The 17,681-nt window shown below is 43.1% G+C and overlaps 1 protein-coding gene across 1 annotated transcript in view; it reads left to right on the top strand.

Moving 5' to 3' along the window:
* Positions 1–17,681, top strand: part of CCDC171 (coiled-coil domain containing 171) — a 222,465-nt gene that overhangs the window by 35,588 nt on the left and 169,196 nt on the right. Inside the window, 3 exon segments of the mRNA XM_070736888.1 lie at positions 1,537–1,629; positions 4,905–5,065; positions 13,818–13,956. Of these exon segments, the coding sequence (XP_070592989.1) occupies positions 1,537–1,629; positions 4,905–5,065; positions 13,818–13,956 (393 nt within the window).

The following is a 17,681-nucleotide window of genomic DNA, read 5'->3' as shown; positions in this document are numbered from 1 at the left end:
GTAATGGCGAATCTTTTTTGGTTCGCATGCCAAAAGGATGTGTGGGGTGTGTTAGCGTACATTCACGTGCCTAACCTCCTTCCCTTCCCCCCATATGTACACACCCCCACGCTGCCCCTCACGAATGCGCACAGGCCTTCCTGAAGCCCCGGAGGCACTGGTGGATTCCTACCAGTGTGGTCCAGAGAACCGCACCAAACACACTGATGATGCAATTTTTGGCTATTTTTTTGTGTCTCCTGAGAAGGAGCTTCTCAGCTGTGCTTCGGATGAAGAATAAGGTCACCATTAAGATGAGGGCGGGCGGGCGGGCTTCTTCTGACACGTAGAAGGTGGGAAAAACTAGTTGAAAATTGCATCATCAGTAGGTTCCTAGTGACGTGGCATTCCTCACCGGTAGGAACCCACTACTTCCCGGAGGTGAGAAAAATCACGCAATCGACAAAACGGAAGTGCATTTTTCCAAACTTCCGGTTTGTCCATTGGGTGATTTTTTTTGCCTCTGGGTTTCAGGGAAGCTTCCCTGAAGCATCCAGAGGGCAAAATAGCCTTTCCCAAGGTCAAAAATCAGCTGGCCAGTGCATGCATGTGCGCTGGGGTTGACACAAGACAATAGCTCGTGAACCTTCTGATATGGTTCCACGTGGCACCTGTGGCACACATGCCATAAGTTCGCCATCAGGTTCCTAGAACTAAGGAGAAACTTCTTAACTCTGAGAACAATTAACCAGTGGAACCTTTAGCAACTTTTTGACAAGCAAAATCAATGGGGAAAGCCAGATTTATTGAACAAATGTGTTTAATAAAAAGTCTAATTGAACAACTGATTCACTCAACAACAGTTGCAGTAAAGGTCGTAAAATGGGACAAAACTCACTGAACAACTCTCTTGCTTAGCTACAGAAATTTTGCAGTTATAAGTCGAGGACTACCTCTTTGGGTTCAAGGACAATTGATGCTTTGACCATCTTGCTGAAGTGAAGTGTACAATCAACGGTGTTACTAGTTCTCTCAAAGGCCCCTCTGAATTGTTTTGCACAGATATCAATTATAATTTATAATTTTAAAAAATCGAGTGATTTAAAAACATGGCCAGCCTAGAGAAACGGTCACAGCCGTTGTAGAGGCCAAAGTTAGGCAAAATAAGGAACCCTTGACGACTCTTTAAAATGGAATAGATTAAAAGGCGTTTTTGTGATCAGTATGTTTGTAGGATACTGGATTCTGAATATTCTACTACTATGGCACCACCCACTGAGAATACCTCCAGGCAATAAAGTTCTTATGAAACAAATATCTGGTTAGTTATATTATGAGAAGATCACTTAGGTATGCTGAATGTGGTCCTTGTAAAACTTCACAGAACGTGAATCAATCTGGAAGTAGTTAGAATCCCAATGCAGTTGAGCAAAGTTTGGGTTGATATTAGTTGTACTTTTAAGCTGAGAATTTAGAAAGCACTTGAGAGAGGTGTGCGCGTGCATGTGTATGTGTGTGTGTGTTGTTAACCTCTTATTAACTTTTTTTTTAAAACAGCTAGCTACGGCCAGAGTAAAAAAACTGGAGGAAAACATTGAGGCAGAGAGAGCGGCACATCTGGAATCCAAATTTAATTCTGAAATAATTCAGGTAAATTGAGAAAAAGCACCATGTGGAACCCATCTGGACCTTGCAGGCTCTTTGTGCACCTGGATTGTTAACACAGGTTTAGTTATTTTACATTTAATGTTACGTTTTTGGGTATGGCATGTTGTTGTGGTTGGGTCTGGCCCAGCTCCTGCCCCAGGGAATGTGGAGGTGGATGCAGGGGAAACTTCAACATGTCATAGGCCTGTTTTATTGCCGACAGAGTCAGGTAGTTCAGTTTCCTCGGACGAAGAAGAAGGTGGGGGTGACTTGGAAGAGGGGGGCTTGGCACACAGCCCAGGAAGTCAATCTCCATTATCTTTGGTCGATTCGGATGCGGAAGTCTTAGACCCACGCAGGCGCAGAGTTATGCGTAGAAGAGACCAATTGAGGACATATTACAGGAGATAAGAGAGGCCACCTGTGTTTGGGTGGGGCTCCAGCAATTAGTGCTGCTGATATAAATAGCAGCATGTGGGTTTGGCCCTTGTGGAAGATTATCTGATCGTTGTTCTTCAGGACTGCCTTGCTGTTTCTGGGCTTTGTTTGTTGAAACCAAAGCAGAGCAAGGTGTGTGTGTTTCACTTCGTGGAAGAAGAAGGGCTGTGACGTTTCTTCACAGCTGCAAGCTAAGTACTTAAGGACAGGTTAAGGGAATTGTACAGACTACCAGTTTGTTTTGGGACGAATGCTCTTTGCAATACAAAAAGAGTGCTTAGTTTATTTTGAATTTTGTGATAAAGAACATTGTTTTGAATTTTCAAACGTGTGTGTGTCTGAAATTTGTACCCTTGAATTTTCGGGAGGCTCATACCAGAGAGCCTGGCAGAACACATGTACTCCCCCTTTAAAGAGAAATTCCTTGAAAGTATTTGGACATTTGGTTTATGACCAATTAACTAATAAAATAGAACGTGTTGGACAACTGGAGGGTTTTATTCCTCAGTCGGCAAAGCAAACTGAAGTTTGAAACCCACGGATTGGTTCCTAAATTGATGAAGCCTCTCTAAGCATCATACCAGACTGGATCGACAGTTATTCTAACCAGAGCATACAAAACATTTGCTAGACCAATTCTTGAATACAGCTCACCTGTCTGGAAACTGGACTGCATATCAGATATCAATACAATCGAGAGAGCCCAAAAATATTTCACAAGAGTTCTCAACTCCTCTGCTTGAAACAGAATACCTTATTCCGCCAGAATTGAAATTTTGGACTTAGATAGCCTAGAACTTCGTCGCCTTCGATCTGACCTAAATGTAGTTCATAAAATCATCTTCTACAATGTCCTACCTGTCAATGATTTCTCCAGCTTCAACTGCAACAATACAGGAGCACACAATTGATTCAAACTTAATGTAAACCACTCCAAACTCAACTGCAGAAAACATGACTTCAGCAACGAGTAATGAATGCCTGGAATGCACTACTTGACACTGGGGTTTCTTCCCCAAACCCCAAAAACATCAGCCTTAGACTGTCTACAGTCAACATTAGCCCCATTCCTGAGAGGTCTGTAAGGGACAGGCATAAGTGCACCATTAAATCTGTAAAATATGATTCAAGTGGGGTAAATAGTGATGACTGGGCTATAGGACTATGTGGCCTTTTCCATCATTTGTCTTCCTTTGTGATGATCTCAAAATTCATCTTGAGGTAGAACTCTCACAATTCAAGTTCTCTAACTAGCTGCCTATTCTGCTTTCAAGTCTAGGAACTGAAGTGAATTCTTAAGGCTGATCTGCAGAAAATGGCAAGAGAATGGAATGGCTTCTAGGTGCTTCATCACTGAAGGTTTTCCAAATGGACAACTATTGGACTGAAATGATATAGGGACTCCTGCTTGAGCAGCGGGTTGGACTAGAACAGGGGACTCCAACCTTGGCAACTTTAAGGCTTGTGGACTTCAACTCCCAGAGTTTCTCAGCCAGGACTTCTGGGAGTTGAAGTCCTCAAGACTTTAACTTGCCAAGGTTGGAGACTCCTGGGCTAGAAGACCCCTGAGATCCATTCCAACTCTATTATTTTATGTTCTATGAATGCCTGTAGAGCAGGGCTGTCAAACTCAATTTCATTGAGGACCACATCAGGGTTGTGTTTGACCTCGGGGTGGGGGTGTTGGTTGGGCATGGCTGCTCCATTCTGCCAGCAAAAATGTAGCCCAGGGGGGGCACCCTGCAGAGGGCAGCAAGATGCCATCCAGGCCGAAAACGGGTTCCCGGAAGGGAGCATGCAACTCCCGAGCTCCATTTTCACTGGTAGGGGCACCGCAGGCCGGACCTTTGCTGTTTTCAGGGTGACTGTGGGCCAGATCTAAGCACCCACGGGATGGATCTGGCCCACAAGCTTGAGTTTGACACCCTTGCTCTAGTCCTTTACGGACTACAAATACCAAGGCAAAATGATGCCCAAAGGATACCATGTCTCTTTTCCATCTTAGTCATGAGAAGTATATTTTTCTGAGCAAATAAATCTGAGAAGCTTGCCGTGTTCATTCTACGTGCTTTCTCAGTTCTCTGTCCAATTTTGAACCAAGGCCCTATGAAGGAATGTGTTTAAACCTGCGTCCTAAGTAATTTATATCATTAAGATCTTTTGCCCCACCGCCAACTACCACAACAGTGTACAAAACACCAAACTAAAAGAAAATTGTTTGTGTACTGTTCATCCAATAATAACTAAGGTAGATGTACACTTCCTGAAAAAGGAAAAGCAAAACGAAGCAATGCCGATAGGCATTTTTTCCCCATCAGTGTTCGCTCTCATTTTTTTACCCCGCTTAGAATCTGATGGATCCATATGATTCTTTTCAAATGCTTCAAACTGTTTGCACTTTGGTGTATATGTCTCAGTGATTTGATTTTTCTATTGATCACGCTCCAACAGAGTCATAGTTAAAGTCAGCAAAAGCTCACTCTGATTGGGCAATTGGGATTGGAGAAGATTATACATGACCCTGAAATCACCCATTCCCTTCACCACATTGTGATTGCCTGTCAGTGTTAATCCCAGTTCATCATAGCCAGTATTTCTTAACCTAACTGTGGTGATCGGGTGGGTGAAAAGCTACACTTACACTGGCTTTGTGTATATAAATCTCTCTCTGTGTGTCTGTTTCTCTCTCTCTCTTTCTCCCCCTCTGTGTGTGTTTGCGTGCATGTGCGTGTGTGTGTTTTCGGCCTACCAATTTGGTCTTGCCTTATTTTGATCTGACACAGAGCGAAGCTCTGGGACCCCTTGTAGTCTTGATGGTTGCTTTCCTGTGATTTTTACAGTTACGGATCCGAGACCTTGAAGGAGCTCTGCAAGTGGAGAAGGCCAGCCAAGCAGAAGCTATCTCTGACTTGGAAATGTTCAAAGGCAAATTTAGAGAGGTGGAAAACGCCTACGAAAGAGAGAAGCGTAATGCTCACGAGAGCTTGGAGAAACTCAGCGCGTGAGTGTGGCTTCTTTGCTGACTGAGAATTGGTATTTTTTGAGGGGAAAGACTGACACAATTCACAAAATACTCATCTGCCCCCATGGGTCCAGATTGTAACTTTAAGTGGGCGGTGTGACATGGAGTTAATGGAGTTGCTGTGCCATTTGGCTTCTCTGTGGTCATTTTCACGATCCATGCCAATCGATCCCTTTGAAAACATAGGCTGCAATATTTTGCCAGATGCTTTGGTTTAACTTGTAGATTATTCAGTGCTTAAGCAAGGCTTAACAGTTTGGAATTTTCAATATTTCGGCATAAAGATGACTAGAAGGTGATGTGTTCGGCACATATGTTCTAAAACAATATACAATGGTACCTCTACCTAAGAACGCCTCTACTTATGAGCTTTTCTGGATAAGAACCAGGTGTTCAAGATTTTTTTTGCCTCTTCTCAAGAACCATTTTCCACTTACAAACCTGCGCCTCTGAAACAGTAACCAGAAAAGGCAGGGAGAAGCCTCCGTGGGGCCTCTCTAGGAATCTCCTGGGAGGAAACAGGGCCAGAAAAGGCAGGGAGTAGCCTCATGGGGCCTCTCTAGGAATCTCCTGGGAGGAAACAAGGCCAGAAAAGGCAGGGAGAAGCCTCCATGGGGCCTCTCTAGGAATCTCCTGGGAGTAAACAGGGCCAGAAAAGGCAGGGAGAAGCCTTTGTGGAGCCTCTCTAGGAATCTCCTGGGAGGAAACAGGGCCAGAAAAGGCAGGGAGAAGCCTCCGTGGGGCCTCTCTAGGAATCTCCTGGGAGGAAACATGGCCAGAAAAGGCAGGAAGAAGCCTCCGTGGGGCCTCTCTAGGACTCTCCTGGGAGGCAACAGGGCCAGAAAAGGCAGGGAGAAGCCTCCGTGGGGCCTCTCTAGGAATCTCCTGGGAGGAAACAGGACCAGAAAAGGCAGGGAGAAACCTTTGTGGGGGCCTCTCTAGGAATCTCCTGGGAGGAAACAGGGCCGGAAAAGGCGGGGAGAAGCCTCCGTGGGGCCTCTCTAGGAATCTCCTGGGAGGAAACAGGACCAGAAAAGGCAGGGAGAAACCTTTGTGGGGGCCTCTCTAGGAATCTCCTGGGAGGAAACAGGGCCGGAAAAGGCGGGGAGAAGCCTCCGTGGGGCTTTTCTAGGAATCTCCTGGGAGGAAACAGGGCCTCTGCCCTCCCATTATTTGCTTTTACATTGATTCCTATGGGAAAAATTGCTTCTTCTTACAAACTTTTCTACTTAAGAACCTGGTCACGGAACGAATTAAGTTCTTAAGTACAGGTACCACTGTAAAGAGAAGCCAATTAAACAAATGAATCAAAATATTATACTTGCTCATTTATTTATTGAGGAAAATGATCTCAAGCTTAATTAGATTCTTGGATACATAATTTTGACGTGTCCCCTTTGGAATGCCTTTTGTAGTGATACTTAAATTAGATGGCACAGTGCATTTAAAACTAAAAATGTTAGTTAAGTTAATATTTGAAAATACGCAACAATTTTATTAATAAACTATAAAGATACATCTATACCTATAGATATATAGATATAGATTTATAGAGTTAGTCTTCATTGGGATGAAATGCTCTGATGTCTGCTATTGGTCTGCTTTGCGCACACATGCGCTTTGCAGGCACTACCACTCAGTGCTGAAAAAGGAGCATTTTGAAGCCATCAGAGTCTGCAACGGTAAGTAGAACAGCTTGGTGGTGTTGGGGGAATCATTGCATAGCTGATTGTTGGATATACCCATTCGCCTAAGCCAGTAGTATGATTTGCCTCTGGGCAAGGCAGTCCAAACCGGTAGCATTTAACTTCTGGTTTTCATCCTAAAAAGGCTATACAGTGATCCCCCGGTTATTGCGTCCCCGACCATTGCGAACAGGGTAATTCGCGATTTTTCAACCCGGAAGTCAAAACACCATCTACGCATGCGTGCCCTTTTTTCTATGGGCACGCATGCGTAGATGGCACCCGGCAGATCAGCTGCTGGGCGGCTTCCCTGGGTCTTCCCCCTCTTGCTGGCGGGAGGGCGAGCAGCGGGCATCAGCAAGGAGTTTCCCCACCGCCCACGCAAACTCCTCGCTGCCGCCCGCCCTTCGCCCGCCCACACCGTTCATTCTCGCCGCTTTGGAGCTGAGTCCTGAAGCGAATTCGCTTCAGGACTCAGCTCCAAAGCGGCGAGAGCGAGCGCAGACAAGCCGTTCGCTGTCGCTAGCTGTCGCCTGCCTGCCCGCTAGCGAGGAGCCGCCTGCCTGCCCGCTAGCGAGGAGCCGAAGATTGGGGGCAGCGCGGCTGTTTTAAAACGTCCCCGCCGACATGGGGGGCTCGCTAGCACACCCCCAAACCCGGGTTGGGGGTTCGGGGGGGTGCTAGCGAGCCCCCCATGTCGGCGGGGACGTTTTAAAACACATGCGCCGCCCCCAATCTTCGGCTCCTCGCTAGCGCTGCGGAAGTAAAAACACCATCTGCACATGCGCAGATGGTGTTTTTACTTCCGCAGCGCTACTTCGCGAAATCCCGCTCGTTGCGGGGGGTCCTGGAACGGAACCCTCGCAACGAGCAGGGGATCACTGTAATTGACTTCTCCTGATTTAGTAAGTGGGCAAAACGAGAACTCAAATCAGTATTTAAAATATTTCCCTCATGTCTTTTTTTCACTCCTTCCTTCCTTCCTTCCTTCCTTCCTTCCTTCCTTCCTTCCTTCCTTCCTTCCTTCCTTCCTTCCTATCTTCCTTCCTATCTTCCTTCCTTCCTATCTTCCTTCCTTCCTATCTTCCTTCCTTCCTTCCTATCTTCCTTCCTTCCTTCCTATCTTCCTTCCTTCCTTCCTTCCTTCCTTCCTTCCTATCTTCCTTCCTTCCTTCCTATCTTCCCTCCTATCTTCCTTCCTATCTTCCTTCCTATCTTCCTTCCTTCCTATCTTCCTTCCTTCCTTCCTTCCTTCCTTCCTTCCTTCCTTCCTTCTCCTTCCTGTTTGTAGGAAAAGTTTGAGAAGGACTAATTGAATTCATGCCAGGCCAGAACTGGGAAATATAAAAAATAATATTGAAAGAAAAAGTGCAAAAATGTACATTAGAGAACATATTGAGTAAATATTTCTGAATATTCTTGTCCTACGGTATGGCCTCACCACACACTAGAAGTTATCTTGCAGAATTCTTTTTTTAACGTATCTGGTATTAAAAAAAACCCTACCAATTCCCTCCATGTTATTTTACTTTTATCACAAATAGCCCAGATAAAATATTTCGTAGATAATATCAAACACCATTTTTTTCTTACATCACTCATAAATTATTGATCAGATTGTTCTCTTCCAGGATGTTGATTTCAAGCTTCAAACAAAATATGATTTATTGATTCTTTTAGATTTCTAAGTGGATCTGTTAGTAATTTTCATTATGTTAGTCCAGAATTGCAATATTGTTTGAATATTCTCTTAAGTGATGGATATGCATATTGCAGTAGAAATTGAAAAAAAACCCACCCAACAACCATAAAAGTTCTCCTTTATAACTATACTCCAAATGGTTGCTGTCTTTTTATCGGAATATCCTTGGCATTTCACTACGGCAACTACATCAAAGCAGTCCCCCAGGTGTAGGAAGGTCTGTGTGAATTCTTTCACCAGAAAAACATAATATTAGCCCTTCTGGATTCATGTTGGTAATGCAGAAGGATAGCAAGGCTTGATGGTGGTTGGTGTTCCCCTCACTTTATGGTTCTTGTTCTTTGAACAAATTTCTCCTCTCTTCGATTTTGTTTTGATATTGGAGAAACTCCAGCAGCAGAGTTTGCCACCTTAGCTAGAAACAAGATGTGAGGAGAGATCTTCCTGTTAGTGAAAACATTCCTAAATTCCCTGAAAGAGAAGGAGAGAATGTATTGTACAGACTCTAGGACAGTGATGGCAAACCTATGGCACCTGTGCCACAGGTGGCACGTGGAGCCATATGTGAGAGCTTGCAGGGGTAGGCAAACTTGGCTCTTCTATGACTTGTGGACTTCAACTCCCAGAATTCCTGAGCCAATCATGCTAACTCAGGAATTCTGGGAATTGAAGTCCATATGTCATAGAAGAACCAACTTTGCCTACTCCTGCCTTAGTCAGCTCCATCATCCATGTGGTGCTGGTAGCTGATTTTCAGCCTTTTTTCCCAGCCATTTTCGCCCTCCCCAGGGTTCAGGAAAGCCTCCTGAAGCCTGGAGACGGCAAAAAACAGCTCAGCTGGGCCCATTAAGCCATTTTTTTGTCATCACCAGACTTCAGGAGGCTTTCCTAAATTCTGGGGATGGTGTAAAATGGCCCAACGGGATTACCGGAAGTCCAGAGGCTTCAGTGAGATCCGTGCACATGCATGGGGAGGCAGCATGGAGGTTTTGCACAAGCGCAGGGGGCAGCACGAGGGTTGTGCACATGTGTGGAGGGGAAGACATTACATTATGGGTGTGGGCACGGGCACGCTATCGGACACACACACATCTTTTGGCACTCAAGCCAAAAAAGGTTCACCATCACTGCTCTAGGATACGTTCACTGTAGTTGTAATTATAGAAACATTTGGGAAAGCAGCATTAGAATTTTCTAGATGTGATTTACTGTATAGACCAGTGATGGCGAACCTATGACACGGGTGCCACAGGTAGCATGCAGAGCCATATCTGCTGGCACACGAGCTGTTGCCCTAGCTGAACTCCAACGTACATGTGTGTGCCGGCCACCTGATTTTTGGCTCATACAGAGACTCTGGAAGGGCTTTTTTTGCTTCCAGAGAGCCTCCAGGGGGATAGGGAAGAGCATTTTTACCCTTCCCCGGCTCCAGGAAAACCTTTTGAGCCTGGGCAGGGCGAAACATGAGCCTACTGGGCCCACCAGAAGGTGGGAAACAGGCCGTTTCTGGCCTCCAGAGGGCTTCCGGGGGGGGGTAGGGGAAGCTGTTTTTGCCTGCCCCAGGCGTTGAATTATAGATGTGGGCACTCGTGCAAGTGCTGTAGTGCATGCACATGCACTTTTGGACCCGAGGAAAAAAAGGTTCGCCATCACTGGTGTTGTGGTTGGCTTCAGGCCAGCTCCTATGGCTGCTGATTTTGATTCAGAAGGGTGGGAGCCGTCTGATCACAAAAGACCCGTCTGGCTAGAGGAGGAATCAGACAGTGAACCAGAAGGAGACAGGGGTGAGGAAGGGGTTAGAGAGACAGAGAGGGAAATGGAGCCAGTCAGATCTCCAGACAGGGTTTCCTCTGAATTAGAGGGGGAGGACATCATGAATAATCCTATTCTCAACGTTCAGATTGCTACGTAAAAGGAGAAACAGATTCTAGGTCACAGGTGTTAAGAATTAATGACGCTGCCACAGCCTTGAAAAAAGGGAGTTTTGCAGATGACGATGTGGGAATTTATCAGTTCAGTTCTTGGAGTGACTTTGATGAATTGTGGTTTCGTGTTTGCTGTGGATATCTTTGGACATTTTGACATTTAAGCCGTGCATTTTGGCTAACGTAAGCCAGAAAGGCTTCTGTACCGACTTGAGTGAATTAACTCTGACCTGCTGGACTCTTAAACTAACATTGCTCTGAAACTCCGTGGCCTGCAGCCTTCTGAATATAAAGAACACCTCTTTGCTTTATTTTTACAAGCTTTTGTGTGTGTGTGTGTGTGTGTGTGTGTGTGTGTGTTTTATTACTGTTGTTAGCCGCCCAAAGTCTACGGAGAGGGGCGGCATACAAATCCAATAAATAAATAAATAACCAACCAACCAACCAACCAACCAACCAACCAACCAACCAACCAACCAACCAACTAAATAACTTCGTGTCTGGGTGGCATGCGGCCAGGCAGAACAACTGGTATAGACAATAATACATGAGCCTATACAATAGTGATGGTGAATCTTTTTTGGGTCAGGTGCTAAAAGGGTGTGCGCAAGGCGATAGCATGCACTTGCGTGCCCACATTCATAATGCAATGCCCTCCCGCGGCACATGCACACAACCCCCAAACATTCCCACCCTGTGCACTTGCACAGGCCTCACTGAAGCCTCCGGACTTCCTGTAGGCCCGTTGTGCCATTTTTCGCTGTCTCCAAGGTTAAGGAAGCTTTCCTAAAACCTGGGGAGAGTGAAAATGGACGAAAAGGCTGAAAATCAGCTGATGCAAGTTATTCAAGACCCACCTATAACACCAGGCATGGGGGAATTAAGACATCTCCCCCAGGTTTTCTTATATTTTATGTTTGGTATGTATGTGTTGTATGGTTTTTTAAATTGTTGGGGGTTTTAAATATAATTTTATTATTAGATTTGTTCCATTATTATACTGTTTTTATTATTGTTGTGAGCCACCCCGAGTCTTCGGAGAGGGGCGTCATACAAATCTAATAATGACAAATCTGCATTGGTCGCCGATCAGTTTCCGGTCACAATTCAAAGTGTTGGTTATGACCTATAAAGCCCTTCATGGCACCGGACCAGATTATCTCAGGGACCGCCTTCTGCTGCACGAATCCCAGCGACCAGTTAGGTCCCACAGAATGGGTCTTCTCCGGGTCCCGTCAACTAAACAATGCCGCTTGGCGGGACCCAGGGGAAGAGCCTTCTCTGTGGCGGCCCCGGCCCTCTGGAACAAACTCCCCCCAGAGATTAGAATTGCCCCCACCCTTCTTGCCTTTCGTAAACTACTTAAAACCCACCTCTGCCGCCAGGCATGGGGTAATTGATATGCTCTTTCCCCCTAGGCCTTTACAATTTTATGCATGGTATGTTTCTATGTATGTTTGGTTTTTTTATATTGATGGGTTTTTAATCATTTTTAGTATTGGATTATTACTGTACACTGTTTTATTATTGCTGTTAGCCGCCCCGAGTCTCTGGAGAGGGGCGGCATACAAATCCAATAAAACTAAACTAAACTAAACTAAATTGAATTGAATTGATCAGCTGGCACATGCGCAGTGGAGCTGACATAGGGCAACGCCTTGCGTGCCCTCAGATATGGCTCCGCATGCCATCTGTGGTACCTGTGCCATAGGTTCACCATCACTTCTGTACAAGATGTTTCTTGATCCCCCATTCACACTTTAGAAATTTGGGTCCCTACATTTGGATTACATTTTATCATATTATTTTGCAATGTATTCATTGTACAGAACATGAAATGAATACAAACAGTTTATTAACAGGTAATCCTCGACTAACGACCACAATTGAGCCCAAAATTTCTGTTGCTGAGCGAGACAGTTGTTGTGTGAATTTCCCCCCATTTTACAACTGTTTTTGTCACGGTAGTTAAACGAATCACTGCAATTGATAAGTCACAGGGTTGTTACGCGAATCTGGCTTCCCCATTGACTTTGCTTGTCAAAAGGTCACAAAAGGTCCCCACAATTGTCCAGAAAGTCACATGACCCCCGGACACTGCAACAGTCATAAATAGTGATTCATATGATCCAGTTGCCAGGCATCTGAATCTTGATCATGTGACCATGGTGATGCTGCAATGTCATAAGCATGAAAAACATTTAAATTTTAATCATGGGTGTCAAAGTCGATCACGTCATGGGCCGGATCATGATGTATCGTGATTTTTTTTGCCTTTATGGCACCGGGGTGGGCGTGGCCTGCCATGGCATATCCAGCCCACAGGCCGCCAGTTTGACAGGCCTGCTTTAAACAGTCACTAAATAAAAGGTTACAAGTTGGAGACTACCTGTATTTCGGATTTTATCTTTTAGCTACCCAAATAAATGTGATGCCCATTCAATGAGTTTAAATAACTTTAGTTTGATTATTCTCAGAAGATGTACTGGATTATTGAAATAAATAAAGGTTAGCACATCTATTGACCCGTTGTGCCCAATCCACCCTATAGAAATGTTAACATTTATTTTATTTATTTATTAGAAAATGTATATTGCTGCTACTCACACAGGCTACTCAAGGGGGCTTACAAAGATGTAAAAACACAGTATAAGAGAAATAATAATAAAAAAGAAAAATAATAAAACAATAACCTCCCAGTCCAATATATATTACTAGTCCATGTATGATCTTCCATACACTTAATTTATTTTTTATTTATTTATTTTATTCGATTTTTTAATGCCGCCCTTCTCTTTAGACTCAGGGCGGCTTACATGTTAGCCATAGCACTTTTGAACAGAGCCGCCAGCCTATGGCCCCCACAATCTGGGTCCTCGTTAATACAGTATATAACAGATAATTCATCTTACATCTTTCATGATTTCTGTCTTAGCACAATCTGATCTTTTGGGGGGTATTTAATTCCAGGGCCTTACGGATCCTGCGATGGGAGACATTCTATCTGTGATGCTTTAGAGAGAAAAGCAAGGCCACTTTCCCAAAACCTCCAGAAATAGAAAAAGAAGCAAAATCTTAATGAATATTAACACCTTATAGCAGAGGTCTTCAAACTTGGCAACTTTAAGACTTGTGGACTTCAACTCCCAGAATTCTCCAGCCAGCATAGTTCTAGCCATAGCTGGCTGGAGAATTCTGGGAGTTGAAGTCCACAAGTCTTAAAGTTGCCAAGTTTGAGGACCCCTGCCTTATAGCTTATAATTGCAGCACGTCTGTATATTAGTATCTTAGTATTTCTTTATGTTTTTTTTCTGTTTTTCTTAAATGTTAGTAAAACGATAGCGTAGACATATTGTTGGTTCGTCAAGGAGTATATAACAAATTAAAATCTTTCTAAAAATGCTGGTCTGTCTTTTCAGATTACAAAGGGAACATCTAGTTGCAAACCAACAGCTAAACGAAGAGATGGAAGAAAAGAAGAAAGTAATTAAAGACCTCTCTGAGACACTCCAGGATAATGAAAAAAGTTACAAAGAATTACAGGCTGAACTTCTTCTGGTAAGAGAGAAGCCCTGAGGCATTTCCTTTATTGGTGAAAACATGCTATGTTTATTGCTATATTCTTTTCTTTTTTCTTACGACACTTCATCTGGTAAACATTCAAAGTTACAATAGCACTGAAAAAAATGACTTTTTCACACTTAACGACCGTTTCAGCATCCCCATGGTAACATGATCCGGAGAGGGGCGGCGTACAAATCTAATAAATAATAATAATAATAATAATAATAATAATAATAATAATAATAATAATAATAATAATAAATGATCAAAATTCAGATGCTTAGCCACTGGTTCATGTGTAGGACGGTTGCAGTCTTCTGGAATTATGCAATCAGGTTTAGCGTCCTTCTGACAAATCAATGGGGTAGCCAGATTTATTGATTGATTGATTGATTGATTGATTGGATTTGTATGCCGCCCCTCTCCGTAGACTCGGGGCGGCTAACAATAGTGGTAAAAACAACATGCGACAATCCAATCCTAAAGCAGCTAAAAACCCTTATTTTAAAACCAATCATACATACAAACATACCATACATAAACTGTAGAAGCCTAGGGGGAAAGAATATCTCAGTTCCCCCATGCCTGACGACAGAGGTGGGTTTTAAGAAGCTTACGAAAGGCAAGAAGGGTGGGGGCTATTCTAATCTCTGGGGGGAGTTGGTTCCAGAGGGCCGGGGCTGCCACAGAGAAGGCTCCTCCCTTGGGTCCCGCCAAACGACATTGTTTAGTTGACGGGACCCGGAGAAGGCCCACTCTGTGGGACCTAATTGGTCGCTGGGATTAGTGCGGCAGAAGGCGGTCCCGGAGATAACCTGGCCCTGTGCCATGAAGGGCTTAATAGGTCATAACCAACACATTGAATTGTGACCGGAAACTGATCGGCAACTAATGCAGAGTGCGGAGTGTTGGTGTGACATGGGCATATTTAGGGAAGTCCATGATTGCTCTCGCAGCTGCATTCTGCATGATCTGAAGTTTCCGAACACTTTTCAAAGGTAGTCCCATGTAGAGAGCGTTACAGTAGTCGAGCCTCGAGGTGATGAGGGCATGAGTGACTGTGAGCAGTGACTCCCGATCCAAATAGGGCCGCAACTGGTGCACCAGGCGAACCTGGGCTTTGCTTTGCTTAACAACCAGGTTACTAACTTAACAACTGCAATGATTTCCTTAACACCTCTGGCAATAAAAGTTGTAAAAGTTCATTTAACAAATGTCTTGTTTAGCAACATAAATTGTGGTTGTAGGTCGAGGACTACTGTACTACTGGCTTCAGAAGATGTGTCTGCTGTTATTCTCAGAGTTCCTGGCATGCTGAAAAGATGTGGATTGGTATATGTTTCTCTGTTAAGATTAATATTAATTTTAAAAATCCTTTTTTGGCAATTCACCCTTGTTTTGAGTCTCTTCCTTTCAAATCCCAGCATACCTATTGGTTCCTGGGTTGCCAACAGAATATTACCTTCAGATTATTACTATTAGATAAGCTTTCCTCTTTCTGCACATCAGTTCTTTTCACAGTGCTGTCTTGATATACCATGAAAGCAGTAAGCTCCATTTTAATTCTGATTTTGAAGAGAGAAAACAATGTATTCCCTTGCTTTGTTGGGGTGGGAGGGAAGGTTCAAACTTTAAATTGAACAATGGAAATCTCAAGTAGATTCATTCTTGGAAAATACTTAAATGCACTTCTTCTTCATTTCAAGAACCTTTTGTGGATCAAAACTTATTATGTGCTCTCTTGCTATTTTATCTGCCCCAACTGGTATTAAACCTCTTTGTGGTCTCATTCGCTGACCATAATTTAGATACCCTTTAGCTGCATCTCGACTATTAAGTATGGAAGCAATTTAAATTCATATATTTTTAAGACCAGTTAGGGGACTATTACAATTATCTAGTCTGACCTCATATGCATACTGGCTACAAAATTCATCCTGGTTGAATTGAAGTGTACCTTCCACAGAGATTTCATATTTCATTTAGAAATTCCATGCAGTAAGTTGTTTGATAAGTGGTTCGCTGTAATCATCCACAGTATATGAAATTGAATCTCTTTATTTATTTGTAACTTTTGCTTTTAGGGATTAAAATGTGTTTCATGCTGTATTTGCCTTGCCAGACGGACTCTAATGCAACCCTGAAACAGGATTGAAGTATATAATTAGGCCACGGGATTAAATACTTGTCCATTTTGCTAGAGATGATTTGACTACGATTAAATGTTATGCGTTTACTGTTGTTACTTTTGCCTAACACTAAATTCTAACTCTGGTTTATAAGCTGTGATGACTATTAGTAAAATGAATGGGAAGAACTAAAGTGGAATAGAGCTTCATTCCAAGGTCCATTTTCAATTGCTTCAAATAATATTATTTTACTGAAAATATTATTTTACTGAAAGAGTAGTAGATCCTTGGAACAAACTTCCAGCAGACGTGGTAGATAAATCCACAGTAACTGAATTTAAACATGCCTGGGTTAAGCATATATCTATTGTAAGATAAAATACAGGAAATAGTATAAGGGCAGACTAGATGGACCATGAGGTCTTTTTCTGCCGTCAGACTTCTATGTTTCTATAATAAAGTAATTCTATTAAATGAGCTATTTAATCCTATACCTAGAAATAAGATGGGTAAATGGTTGCAAATAACCTGGAGATAATGTTTGGAGGATAATTTTCCAAACACACTTCGTTCTAGCTTCACATTTAGTTTTGGAACAGACATAGAGACGGTTGCCTTGCAGGTAGATAGTGCTGTCAAAGCTTGGCTGTTTTCTTGCAGACATTTCATTATCCAAACTAGATAACATTATCAGTGCTCGTAGACAGCGGGTTTGTTCTCGTCTTATATTCGAGTGTCTCGCGGTGTTGGTGTTGGTGGAAGTGATCTTGTGGGTTCTTTGGTTGGGCTGTTTCTAGGTTAAATAAGGTTCAGGAGGGAAGTGTTTTTAATAGGAAAGTGAACACAAGAACAAGGGGTTCGTTGGGGAAAGATCAGAAGCAACGTGAGAAAATATTATTTTACTGAAAGAGTAGTAGATGCTTGGAACAAACTTCCAGCAGACGTGGTTGGTAAATCCACAGTAACTGAATTTAAACATGCCTGGGATAAACATATATATATAAACATATATCCATCCTAAGATAAAATACAGGAAATAGTATAAGGGCAGGCATGAGAAAATATTATTTTACTGAAAGAGTAGTAGATGTTTGGAACAAACTTCCAGCATACACGGTTGGTAAATCCACAGTAACTGAATTTAAACATGCCTGGGATAAACATATATATAAACATATATCCATCCTAAGATAAAATACAGGAAATAGTATAAGGGCAGGCATGAGAAAATATTATTTTACTGAAAGAGTAGTAGATCCTTGGAACAAACTTCCAGCAGACGTGGTTGGTAAATCCACAGTAACTGAATTTAAACATGCCTGGGATAAACATATATCCATCCTAAGATAAAATACAGGAAAATAGTATAAGGGCAGGCTAGATGGACCATGAGGTCTTTTCCTTCTGTCAATCTTCTAGGTTTCTACGTTTACTATTAGTTTCTTTGGCAGCTTTTGATTGTTTCTCTTATGTTAAGGGTAACAGATGGGGAAGGATGAGGACTGTCAGGGAAAAAAAAACGATGCCCTTATCAGTCTTTGATTTATCTGAGGGAAACAAATGGCCCAGAACAGTTCCCTCCTGTAGGAC

This window comes from Erythrolamprus reginae, chromosome 2 (genome assembly GCF_031021105.1).
Source record: "Erythrolamprus reginae isolate rEryReg1 chromosome 2, rEryReg1.hap1, whole genome shotgun sequence".
Taxonomy (NCBI): domain Eukaryota; kingdom Metazoa; phylum Chordata; class Lepidosauria; order Squamata; family Dipsadidae; genus Erythrolamprus; species Erythrolamprus reginae.
Note: the sequence above shows the minus strand (reverse complement) of the source record. Positions and strands in the feature narration are given on the sequence as shown.